The sequence below is a fragment of the Equus caballus genome, chromosome 2 (genome assembly GCF_041296265.1).
Source record: "Equus caballus isolate H_3958 breed thoroughbred chromosome 2, TB-T2T, whole genome shotgun sequence".
Lineage (NCBI taxonomy): Eukaryota > Metazoa > Chordata > Mammalia > Perissodactyla > Equidae > Equus > Equus caballus.
Window position 1 is genome coordinate 84,241,303 of NC_091685.1, and position 13,931 is coordinate 84,255,233.

Consider the following 13,931-nt stretch of genomic DNA (forward strand, 5'->3'; position numbering starts at 1 on the left):
ATATGAGCTTCAGTTTTCCTTCATGCATTTGCTACCTGACATTTTTTTTCTTGTTATCTGTCTCCTCCACGAGAACAGAGGCTCCAAAGGGGCAGGAAATACCTGTTTTGTTCACCACTGTATGTCCAGCACCTAGAAGAGGAGACGTGGCCATAGGAGATGTTCACTACATATTGATGGAATGAATGAATGACTGAATGAACAACACTCACTCTGTCAGCTATTCAGTCTTGAAGGCTTAATAAAGAAAATTTTATCAGTGAAGCGATATAGCCAGGTACAGAGGTGTAATTCTTTTAGCTTGCTTACAAATAAATTTTGATTGTTGCCGATTTAAAATAACTTGAATTTGTTTATATATGAACTACTGTTCTGACCAGGAACTTGTAATAGGCAATGAAGAAAGAAAATCCATCCAATTTTGCCACTGAAGAATTTTTCCTTCCTTCTCCCAAACACTAGTAGAAACATCATTTTCTTCCTCCTTACCTTTCTGATTAAGCCACCAGGTACACTCTTTTACCCTTTTCAGTCAAGATCTTTCCTGGTCTTTCATTTCCTTTCCATTGTCACCAGGAGCATCTTTGTCTAGTCCTTTCCTCCTAACATATATGCTGTAACTGTAAGAGGGGAAGAAAAACGGTCCCTCTTCCCATTGCTGGGGTTGGTGGAGTAGATGTATTCCTGACTTTCCATTTTGAATCAGAACTTGTTTTCCTAAAAAAAAATGTGCTGAAGTCCTAGCAAAGCTTTAACAGCAGGCTTTAGTGATATTATGGGTTAACAGACTTTTGTGAGTATCTTCTTTCATCATATACTATTCCTCCTCTGGAAAACGGTTCTAAGTTCAAAACAGAACCCACAAGCTTTCCAGGCAAAACATTAATTGGAAAGGCTGCTGGTACATAGAGTTTCCTACCTTGGCACTGCAGCTTCTATAATCTATCCGGAGCCTAGACCCTGGAAAGACGCAAGTCCACAATAAAGCCATAGGCAGGACTCAACTTTAAGTGAGACTTGTCATACACAGCCAATCTCGGGGCCTCATGACATTAAATCAACCACTGCAGAGCTGCTCTAGAAGAGTCAGATAATCCATATCTCAACAATTCTATATATCGATTTTTAGCTTAGTATGGTACTTTAGGACTAAATCCAATATTTCTTTCAAAATTAATTCCCTACAATTCGACATATCTTGCGTAGTAGTCGTCTATAGATTTTTAGTCACCCAGTGTTCAAACTCCCTTGTATTTGGGAAAGTCTCCCTTGTGAATTTTGGAGGAATGGACTCTGCTTATATTCACAATCTTTGGACTCAGAAGTGTTGTGGAGCATGGAATTTCTGATTCACAGAGGGGTCACTTGTCCACAAAAGGGAATAAAGTGTTGCTCTCTAGTTTGTTTCTCTTTACTTCACAATTATCTTCTGACTTGTTAAAGGACAGATAGAAATTCATTGTTAAAACAAGTAGTTTTCTCACAAAGACAGCATATAGTGAGACTTTAGGAATAACTTCTATTTGATGCAATATTACTGTGAGCCTTCTGAATGGAATTTCATCGGTGTGGTTTATGGATAAATTGCTATTTCTTTAACTTTTCTACAGTTTTTTAATGTTTTTCTAGGCCAAGGATATTTCAATTCATAAGAATAAATTATAATACTGTATCTTTTATTCTTCTTGCAGCCTAATATTTTAGAACACATTTAGACACTTCCTGATTCTCCTCTGATCCTCTTAGTCTCACAAGGTCTTTGATCTGGAGCAATATCATTTATATAAACATATTTGATTCAATTGATTCAATTCAGCAACTGGGTTCTGATGTGTTACAACTGGGGCTAACACTACATCGCAAGTTCCTAAAGACACTATGGCTGAGGAGCTTACGGGATTATTGGGGAGCAATATTGACGAAACATAAGCAAACAATATTATAATAGAAAGAGCAACGGATTATGAAAGAGATGAGAGACCTTTCTATCTCCCCAGTTCTCTCTTTTACTTAAAGCAAGTGGTCTAATTTTATGTACCTCGATTTCTTCAAACAGAGATGAAAAGTTTGCATTAGATGATCAATAAGGCCTTTTTAAGCCCAATTATGCCACTACTTTGGAATGACATCTCCTACTCTAATTTTGCTAAGGATAATGAATTTTAATACTTGTGCCCCCCCCCCCACAAACATAATTGGGGAGTGAAATCTGATTATCTAAAATAAGAACTATGATGTTGTCAAATGGTATTTTGGATTACTGATAGACCTGAAACTCAACAGCAGGCTAAGAATGAAATCTGTCCACTTAGAAAAGAATTGGTAAATAATGTGTGATTTAATCAAAAATATGTAGATGTTTGGACAGTTGATGAAGTACTCTAGATGATTATTATACAGTCCAAATGTATCCAACAGTGGGGCATTTACTGTTATCAGGCAAATGGCCTCAGCTGTTGGAGAGGAGTTCTAGTCATTTATGCCAAATGTACCCCTTCTGCTTCCTAGAATTCTTATAACCTTGCCTTCTCTGCTACATGACACTCCAGTCAAATACTGATGCTTATTCCTATGAGTTCACAAACAACACAGATTATTCTAAATAAAAAAAGAGAAAAAAGCAAAATATCATTTATATTTGATATTCAGAATGTTTTTAAAAAGAATTCCAACAAGTGTGTGACTCTTATTGTAGGAATTCAAAATTTATCAAACAAAATAATGAAGCCAACGTGGTAATGACAAGACTCATGGAAAGCATGGATGATTTCCAGCTTCTCCATCATCACCATCTGTTCATCTCTGTGCAACTCACTCTGTCCTTGGAAGAGAGTCCCAACCACTTCCCAGACTGTGAAGTCAACCATCTCCCTGAGAAAGGCTACATCCCTTATCCCAGCCAAACTGGCTGTCTAGTGACTAGAGTAGGGAGAGGATAATTAAACATTTCCATTTCAAAGGCCATTAACCAAAGTACTATTGTGCTGATAGTATATTTGAAATAAGTTCCTTCAACTTTCTGCTAATTCTAATTTATCCATCCTTCAAGCTTCAATTCATGTCTCTTCTTTCTTAGTCACTGTAGCCCATATTGTTGACAGCAGTAATCGCTCTGCCCTTTGAAGCCTGCGTGACTTTGGTCGTCACTTAATTTCTCTAGTCCTTCTTGGGAGTTAAACAAAATTACTTCTGAAGTTCCTTTCAGTTCTAAGAGTTAGCAAGTCTGTGGTTCTTGGGTGCTTTGCACAAAGCTGAGGGCTGGTATTGAGTCAATTAAAATTCATGAATGGATTATGATAGCTGGAGTCTGATTATATCAATGTCTAATTTCATAGGGTAAGCGAGTTTCTATAAAACTGTGAACCCCGACTGAGTCAGGAAGACTTCATAAAGACTTTCAGGGGCTGTTCTCCCTAGCCCTGCAGGGGGAGAGGAGCTGCCTACATGCCCTCTCTGTTCCTAAGATATTTGATCTAAGTAGGTACATGCCCTGTCCGCAGAGTTCTCCTATAGGTGGATTAACAAAAGGTACTCCAGATCTCAAAATGGCCTTGGGCTACGCAGCTCTCAGAGCTATATCAAGAAGTATCCGAGCTAATAACACATAGATATGAGCAATCAAAGGCCCATGACTGACCCCAGGGAGCAGGTCAACCCTGGCTTGAGCAGAGACTTCAGACTCAGAGCCAACAAGAAAAGGGAGATTTTCCCACCTCAACAAATTGACAGAGAATATATGATGCTCTTTGGAATTAGAAGAAAAAAACACAGCAGAAAATAAGTTATTCTTCAAGGAGTTTAGTTTTAAAATAATAGCTAACAACTACTGGGCACTTAGGGGATGGTAAAAGCTATAGATTACTACAGCGATTGCTCATTAAAACTCTAGGGGGGTCGGTACTGTTATTGTTTCCATTTTATGGATAAGGAAGCTGAGGTTAAGGCCGTCAACCCCTCAGAGCAGTTGTTCTAAGTTATAAAGCTTGTCAGAGTGCAGCATGCTTTTGAAAAGAATTCATGGTCTTAAACATTCTAAGATAAACCCAATTTAAGAACATGATTGCCTTAAAGGAATGTTTTTATATATTTCCAGAAAATATTCTACATCTATTCTAGCCTTGAAAGTGAGAAAGCACATGTTTACATTTTCCTTAGAAAACATTCTTTTACAGTTTCAAAATCTTAGGAAAATCTTGACAGGGCAAGTACTCACCTCGGGGAAGATCAGTTTGCAGATGCTCTCCGCCAACGTGTGAAGATAGACCCGGCTCCGACTGGTCTTTCTTTGAGGAAGATTTCCCTGTACATTCTTCTCAGCAACGTCCTGACAGATGGGCAGGGTTGCTTTGCAGCTCTCTGAGCTTCCTGCTACCTCCTCTGCCGGCTCTTTAGGAGCCTGCCCTGGTGCCAGTAAGGAGAAAGGGCACTCCCCTGTGATCTTGAGATCCTTCAGCTTCGTGCAGAACATGGTGTGGATGGCTTCTCACTTTGCTGTGGATCTCTTCCTACTGAGCTGTTGTTCCTACGTGGGACACTCAAATAGAAGCCGCTGGCAAATCAAGGACACTGGTGACTGAGGTGTCTATGGGCAGTAGAAAGTCAGAACGGAAAGAGGAGTGACTGTAGACTTGGGAAAACAGACAAAGACAGGTGTGAAAAAGCAAAGACCATACAGTCATATTGCATTTTCAAGTAAAAAAAAGATTCTGGTGGAAAGGTCAATTATAAAATGGATGGAACATTTGGAAAAGATTTTTATTTAGTATGTGTGCATTTTAGTATACTAGTAAAATGCTTGCTTTTGATATTTTAATATTTTTCAAGTGGAATATGTCCTTAGCACAAACTACTGATTTCCATTCTTATAACCTATTTAGTCTAGCTTGATTCCACATTGTTCCATGAGTGGAACGCCATGGTTTTATGAGAGAAGCCACATCTAAGTCTAAGTTTTATCAGTGCTAGTACTACTATATTCTCATTATGCTGTCACTTCTGAAAAATCAGAACAGCATAAACAATGTCTCCCAAACATACCTAAAGAAACAAATATATATGTAAATGATGCCCAAGTATATGTTTTCAGATCTGAAACACTGAGTTTTAGATGAAAAAAAAATTAATTGAAACAATTACTGCAAAAAAAGACACTTGTCTCTACACGTAAAATAATTTAAAAATATCATCAAAATAAAAAACAAAGGTGCCGGCCCCGTGGCCGAGTGGTTAAGTCCACTGACTCTGCTTCAGTGGCCCAGGGTTCACCAGTTCGGATCCTGGGCACAGACCTCCACACTGCTCATCAGGCCACCCTGTGGCGCCATCCCACACAGAAGAAGTAGAATGACCTATAACTAGGATATACAACTATGTACGGGGGCTTTGGGGCAGGGGGGAAGAGGAAGGTTGGCAAGAGACGTTAGCTCAAGGCCAATCTTCAAAAAAAATAAAAATACAAAAGTAAGAAACACAGAATATTTTTGCAAAGAACTCCTGATCCCTAAGAACATGCCAATGGATCGCAGGGGTCTCTGGATCTGAATTTAGACAACAGTGGAGTAAACCAAGAAGGCCTCTCTTCCCAGAGTCCCACTGAAATTGTACACAAGGCCATTTCACCAAATTTTCTCTTGGACTTCTGGTTTTGTTGATGTCACAACCCGTTTACTGCTAGTTATTTGTCACTGGAACTTTCTGGTTGTGAGTTCAGCTTACTGACAATGCTAACAATCTTGATTAACTGTGGCCACCAACTACTTCCATTCTTAGAAAAATCACAAAACATAAAAAAGAGTGGAAGAGGGGCTGGCCCTGTGGCCGAGTGGTTAAGTTCACGTGCTCTGCTGCAGGCAGCCCAGTGTTTCGTTGGTTTGAATCCTGGGTGTGGACACGGCACTGCTTATCAAACCACGCTGAGGCAGCGTCCCACATGCCACAACTAGAAGGACCCACAACGAAGAATATACAACTATGTACCATGGGGCTTTGGTGAGAAAAAGGAAAAAAATATAATCTTTAAAAAAAAAAAGAGTGGAAGAGAACTCCCATTTACTTACCCCTACGATGGGCCTGGCACAGTGCTGGGCACTCTGTATTTACATTTATGCCTCACAGGAACTGTTTAATCCTCTTGGCAATCACATGACACAGGTATTATTATCCCCAGTGGGCCAGAGGCTCAAAAGTTTAGGTCATTTTCTTTCATTTGAACAGCTAGACAGTGACAGATCTAAGGTTCAAATGTAGGTCCATATGGCTCCAGAACCAATGCGTTTTCTACTAACTCAAACTCGTATCACCAAGATACACTAGTTTCTAAAGAATCAGGCTTAAAGACACGGTTTACAGGTATATCATTAGAAAGCAAACAAGAACATAATTCTGCTGCTCATTGGTTGGTGGTATGTGAATCATCCATGATAAAGCCTTATATTTCAGTATTTATAACTGGAGTTCAATTATTTTTTTCTTTTCTATGAGCCTCAAAGCTCTTAATATGTTCTTAATATGTATAAGTGGCAGCTTGTAATTTGTCACAAATAAGTTATCTACTAAGTTCAGAACAATGGACAATTTGTTTTCTGAACTGGGAGAAATAAGGAAGCTAATTCAATATCCAACAGGCCTTGAGGGGTCATGGGATATCAGGTAAGGGGGAAGATTATGGATGCTTACAGATCAGAAGAAGAAGCTGCCAGTACTCTCTGTTACTTAATGTCATATGCAAAATCTGTGATTAAATGTAATTTATGAATCTTCAAGAAGGTGCAAGGAAGATCCTATATATTCATGAGCAGAAAACATATTCTGCCAGAATAGAATAGGAAGCTGTCTGGCTCAGCACGCTACTGAGTGGCCCAAAGGTAATTTGGTGATAAGCAGAATGGTTACCTGCATTCCAAAAGATCTAAAAATCAAAGGCTCTCAATCACGTTTCTTTTAAGACTCAAATCCACAGATATCTGTTTCTCAGTCTTCAATACATCTCAACATAACTCTGCTACTATTTACTAACTCCTGTCCTCATATATGGTTTAGATCAGTGGTCATGAAACTTTTCTGTAAAGGGCCAGAGAGTAGAATTCTTCAGGTCTCTATCAATGACTCAACTCCGCCATTGCAGCATGAAAGTAGCCATAGCTGATATACAAAGGAATAGGCATGGATGTGTCCCAATAAAACTTTATCTACAAAAACACGCAGAGGATTTGGCCCACAGGCCTTACTTTGCTGACCCCTGGTTGTAAAAAGCTGAACAAGTTAACTAAAGCATTTTAATCCAAATATAATTTTGACTATGGGGCCAGTTACTTCTTCATCTCCTCTACCCATCCCACTCCCAAAATATAGCAGCCTCCTTGGATCCTGTTTTATACAACTTGGAAGCAATACAAGAGAGTGTAATAGATAATATTAAATAACTATTTATTTATAAAAATTATAATACCACTATTTTGTATTGAATTTCAGGAAGAAGAGGTCTATTAATTGAATGCCATGATTTCACTTATCTCAAAATAAAACTACAACAATTAGAAGAAGAAATTAGAATAAGAATAATTAGAATTTTTTTTGAGGATACTCAAAAAAAGAGAAAAGCAATAAAAATTAGAAGATTATAGGTTGGATCTAATGAAGTTATAGAACTGCTTCATTATTCTGGTGCATATTAGAATTTTAGCATTAGACTTAGGAGTTTGATATAATATAGTTTATGATAAAGTCTTCCATTAAGCTTAATCTTCTCAGTAACGTTGGATTTCAACTCTAGTCCCCAAACCCAATAATTTTATTCTAATCTTCCTATTTAATCCCACTGCAGCAGGACACAACTGACCAGTCAATCTTCCTTGAAATTCTTTCTTCTCCTGTATTGCGCAGCACTAATTTCCAGAAAATGTGTCTAACACTGTTTTTTATTAAGGTAAAAACAGCAACAGGAAACAAGATTTGCTTACTTGAAGATCAGTTAAGTGTTTAGTCTCATTAAATCGCATATGTATAAACAAGCTAATGAGCATTCTTCATCTGTTCAACTGATGAAATTACACTATGAAACAGATGCACACAGTGCTGATACCTTGGAAACCTATGTCTGTCTTGTGTTTGCTGGCCAGGAATACAAAATATGTTCTTTAACTAAACTAGTGATGATTTTTGTATGTAACATTAGCAGTGACTTCAGAAATGGGTTGGTCGGCTGCTGAATTCAGTACATAGCTGGTTGTAGAAATGGTAGTAACATGGTAAGGGAAAAACAAATTAATTAAAGTAATAAACTTGGTGACAAGGCCTTGGCCAGCAGTGGGATATATGGTCACAGAAACTCAAAGAGGTTAATCATCCCCAAAGTTGATGATTAAACAGCCTCCAAATATACTGAATGCTCTGTCCCTTTTACTAGTAAGTGATTAACTCTGCTATGGTGAGAATAATGACCCAGCTATTGGCTTCATATTAATAACCAGGATGCATTATTGCTCACAGGAGGGGCTCCCAACATTTAAATTCTAGGAGTGAATTAAGTACAAAAATCTTGCTTTCTACACGTAAAAAGACCTGAGGAAAATACCCTATACATACTCTCTAACACAGAAAGCCTCTTTTACAACATCAGGTCTTAAAGAGCAGATTTCAAATTAGAAATCACCAGGGGTAGGGTGAGGGGGGTGGAGCCTGGGAATTAAGTCTCCATGGTAAAAGCAAATAGTTGTATCTAATGTCCAATATCAGACCTCTGACCTAGCCATGCCAAAATTTGTGATTTAAGAGAAGTAAGTATTTTAAGATTAAATTCCAAAGTCTAATTGTTTTGTTTTGTTTTGGTGAGGAAGATTATCCCTGAGCTAACATCTGTGCCAATTCTCCTCTATTTTGTATGTGGGACACCACCACAGCATGGATTGAAGAGTGGTGCTTGGGTCCGTGCCCCAGATCTGAATCCACAAACCCTGGGCCACCAAAGCAGAGCATGTGAACTTAACCACTACACCACCAGGCCAACCCCTAAAAGTCTAGATTTTTAAGAGTAGCTGAAAGGAGGAGAGAACTTCAAAACAACTTTCTTAGTTAAGGATAAAGTTTGCACACTCCAGTACAAATTAGAACAACCAATTTCATAAACAAATGTCAAGAAAACAGCCTAATTTTTCGGTAGACCAAAAATTCATAAAGTTTTCATTCCTCAAAAATTGAAAAAATATTAAATAAAATCCCATAAATCAGTCTTTTAAAATGTGTTTCTTTTCACTTTGAAGCAGGAAATATTTATCACACTTTCTCCTATGATATATTAGGAAAGCAGGACAAAGAAGCAGAAAAATGGGGGAGAACACCCAAGTCTTTCCGCAGTAAGCTAAGAAAAACGACAAGCAAATGTAGACCCTTTCCTGCCATCATCCTCCCTAGCTTTACCGTGATCTGCTCCCCCTAGAGTCATATTTCTTGTAAGATCAGGCCTTATGCGCTGGGTTCACTTCCTTAAACAATACTTCTTCCTAAGTCTGCCATTCTCTGGCTTTTGCTTCCACTATGTTACTGAAACCCTCCTTGCTAAATTCAACAACGAGCTCCTAAAACTCAAAGCTCAAGAATCTTTTGGCTCTTAACATACTGGAATTTTCCATGCCATTTGCATTTTTTTTTTATAGTCTCCACTCCCACAGACTGGATTGCCTTCTACTTCATTCATTCATTCATTTATTCACTTTTCATTGTATTCCACAAATATTTATGAATGGCCTACTATGTCTCAGGTACTCTTCTAGACGCAGGGGCAGAGCAATGAATAAAGGACATTGCCTGCCCTCATGGGGTTTACAACCAGCAGGAAAATTATTTCTGACACATCAGTTCCAAGTGTGACATGTGCTACAAAAGGGGGAAGCACATAGTGCTCCAGGAGTAGTAATCAGGGGTCCAGACCCAGAAGGAAGAGACAGCTGAGCTGAGCTGTGCCCCTGAGCCAGGTGAAGAGAGTTCCAGAGAGAACAGCATACGTGGAGGTCAAGACAGACCTAGTCATGTTCTAGGAACTGAAATAATCCCAGTCTGGCTAGAGGATGGGGTCAGCGAGGGCAAGGTGATGATGGTGAGTGATGAGACAGGCAGAGGTCAGGATTTTGGAGGGCTCTGTAAACCACATTAAACAAATTAGAACTCTTATTCTAAGGGCAATCAAATGAATGACTAAGAAGTAAGAATGTGAATAGATTAGATTAGATTTTAAAAGATTACTTGAATGCAGAATGAGAAATGGGTCAGAGTTGAACAGGAGGCTGATCTGGGTTGGGCTAAAATGTTGACCCTGAAGATGAAAAGGTGGATCAATTCCTGAAGTATTTCAGAGATAGAATCTACAGGCCTTGACTACTGACTAGACATAGGGGCTAAAGAAAAGGGAGGGCACATGTCTCTGAGTTTAATTCTTAATATCACAGCCAAGGAAAGACTCTAGGGTCCATGAAGAGCAATCAAAATAGACCATAATACATTTCCCATGACTTTGGTCACTCATTATAATCAAGCCCAGATTTGGGGTTTTCAATATTACACAACACTTTATAGGATTTGGAGGGCTGAAATTCTACTGTTAAAATCTCCTTCTGGAAAGCAATTTCTCACTCTTCAAAAGCCCAGACATGGGAAAGCTGATTCCAACTTATATTACAGAACAGAGCATTCACCTTCCCAACAGACTGCACTTGCAAGCAAGGGGAAGGTGTCTCCAGAGATCTCTAGGAAGAGTGGAGGGTATATGTCTTAAATTTTTCTAACTAGAGAGCCCATACTGGTGACCCTCCCGAAACAAGCAGGTCAATTCTAAAGGCGATGGCAATGTCACCTCTAGGGACCCAAAATACCAGGAATCCCCCCATCTCCCGATGGTAACCACGTCACTAAAGCCACAGTACCAGATGCAAATTATGTTTAATAAACTACATTAATTCTTTATTAAAAATAAAGTGAGCGTGATCCACACCTTTTTTTAAATTGGTCTTAGGGGGCAATTCTGTGACATCTTTGAAGTAATAGCAAAGTTTAGTACACTCTGTGGTAGGGAAATTTTAACTCTAATAGTTAGCATTTGGGGAGTCTCTGTTCTTACATCAAAATGTTCACAGAATGTTTTACAACTTATTAAAGAGCAAAAGCTTTGGGACCATAAATCCTAAATATCTATGTTTTAAAAATTCCCCAGGGTGATGATCACTGAAATTTGAAAACACGCAGTTACTATCTCTTCAAATTAAGTATCATTACCACTTATCATGACCACTTATGGTAGGTCATGCAGGTCATGAGGAAATCGGATAAACATTTCAATATTTTCTTCCTGAGATATATAAAACTACTGGCTGTAGCTATTTCTATAATCCCCACCATAGTTATATTGCTAAAATAGATCCTTACAGAGACTTAGTCCTTTAAAAATAAATTTACTGAAAATACAATAATTATCATGAAACGAGTTAAGGGAGAAATGTACTTCCTTTTTTTTTTTTTTTTTTTTTTTTTAAAGATTTTTTTTTTAAATTTTTTTTTTTTTTCCTTTTTCTCCCCAAAGCCCCCCGTACATAGTTGTGTATTCTTCGTTGTGGGTTCTTCTAGTTGTGGCATGTGGGACGCTGCCTCAGCGTGGTCTGATGAGCAGTGCCATGTCCGCTCCCAGGATTCGAACTAACGAAACACTGGGCAGCCTGCAGCGGAGCGCGCGAACTTAACCACTCAGCCACGGGGCCAGCCCCTGTACTTCCTTTTTACCCTATAAAAGGCCATTTTGTTTGTATGTATTTTCAGATCAATACTGTGTCTTTCTGTAGCATGAATTGGCTCAGACACAACTCTAAACAGATGAATGATGCCAGTATCAGGTCGCAGCCAGCCTAGATCCCCACGCACGCCAGGTTCTCCTCTTAGCTCAATCTGACCATGCGCCCTATCTTGGAAGTTTTTATTACGAAGTTTTCCTTTATTTTTCCCTTGTCTCCATAACTCAGTAGGCTCAGCACTTTCTTATAGTCCCTGCCCATCAAGCTACTTTCACCGTTTTTCCCTTAATTCAAGCGTATAATTACTGTAGTGCTGTATACATTGGAATTCAACCTGTCTTTTCCTCCAAGCTGGTGTGTTTTTTAGGATGGTTTTGCTTTTGCTAGTGTTCATAAGTGGTGATTGGTTTCACTCTAATGCATTTGCTTCCCATAAGTCCTTTTATCATTAGTGCATGGTTTTGCAGCCTATACGGTCTTTCAGGAACACATATTTTGTGTTATGTCAGAAATGCCTGTACTCTTAGCAATGTTTGATTTAAATTTGCAAGTAAAGTGAAAGCCTACTTAGCTGCCTGGGCAAAACACTCAATAAGGTCACATTCTCCAAGACTTTTCAGACCTCATTATGATTTAGGCAATATAACCTGATGAAACTTTCAAAAGAAAAACAAATCCATGATGATTAAACAGCTGAGTTGATTGATAAATTTCATTTAAGTGGCTTAATGAAACTGATGAATAATGACATTACAATCTTTCCATTTTCTCTTCTTTTTAATTTTGGCCACTCAGAAAGTCCTGGAAGCACATCTTTGACTTCTTATACATGCATACATACACATATATTTTCCCTCTTCTGTAATGATGATTTTTTAAGTATCTGACATATATATATGTAGATACATCTGCAGAGGATGATTAGTACAACAGTTCATGATTTGGAAAAGTCAGCTCACCTAAGAGTTGCTGCCATGCACAGTTGTGCCCTGAGGCAGTGGCGTTAGTATAGCATGAGGACCCCAGGCCTCAGGACCAGATGGTCTGTGCTTGCTTCTTGCCTCCCCCATTAACAGCTCTGCGCTTTAGTCAAGTTCTTGACTTAACTTTACCTCAACTTTCTCCATCTGGAAAACAGGGATACTTACAGCAACTATCTCATAAACGTGTTGTGAAAGTAAATATCAATCAATGCAAAGCACTGAGAAAAGTACCTGGCACACAGTACGTGATGAATAAATGTGGATTACACTCACTTGAAGAGATATATGCACCCCTATGTTCACTGCAGCATTCTTTACAATAGTCAAGATATGGAAGCAACCTAAGCATCCACTGATAGATGAATGGATAAAGAAGATGTGGTATATATATACATATATACAATGGAATATCACTCAGCCATAAAAAAAGAATGAAATCTTGCCATTTGTGACAACAGAGATGGAGCTGGTGGGTATTATGCTAAGTGAAGTAAGTCAGACAGAGAAAGACAAATACTATATGATTTCCTTATGTGTGGAATCTAAAAATCAAAACAAACAAACAAAACAAAATAAAAACAGACTTAGAGATACAAGAAAACAAACCGGTGGTTACCAGAGTGGGGAGAAGCTGGGGGGCAGGTGAAATAGGAGAAGGGAATTAAGAGGTACAGACTTCCAGTTATAAAATAAATGTCATGGGGACATAATGTACAACATTGGGAATATAGTCAATAATAGTGCAATAACTTTGCATGGTGACAGATGGTAACTAGACTGATCCCTGTGATCATTTCATAATGTCTATAAACATCCATGTCCATAAATATCTAATCAGTACGGTGTACACCCAAAACTAACACAATATTGTATCTCAATTATACTTCAATAAATAAATAAAATAAATAATAAAAAGGAAAGAAAATATTTAAGGCCTTTGATATATATTCCCATTTGTACCTATAGAAATTGGTTATCAATCTGATATTCTTGTAAAGTGGGATTAACTGAAACCTCACTAATGCCATCTTAGCATATTTTAGTAGATGATATGCACATATCATGTTGTTTACATTGCAAAAATACTATAAGTTAAGATAATCTGGTTTATCCAATCATATGCTATGTAACCATGGATAGATCATTTATCTCTCTTAGCATAAGTTTCCTACGAATA

At 38.3% G+C, this 13,931-nt stretch overlaps 1 protein-coding gene across 10 annotated transcripts in view; it reads right to left on the reverse strand.

Moving 5' to 3' along the window:
• The window catches only part of GUCY1A1 (guanylate cyclase 1 soluble subunit alpha 1), a 63,757-nt gene that overhangs the window by 27,104 nt on the left and 22,722 nt on the right, over positions 1-13,931 (reverse strand). For 7 of the 10 annotated variants that reach the window (XM_070261457.1, XM_070261460.1, XM_023636397.2 and 4 more), the window contains one exon: positions 4,214-4,582. In XM_070261457.1, the coding sequence (XP_070117558.1) occupies positions 4,214-4,468 (255 nt within the window). In that variant the 5' untranslated portion in view covers positions 4,469-4,582. Of the gene's footprint in view, positions 1-4,213; positions 4,628-12,730; positions 12,899-13,931 lie in introns of all 10 variants that reach the window. The other 3 variants (XM_070261459.1, XM_070261461.1, XM_023636398.2) reach the window with 2 other exon arrangements.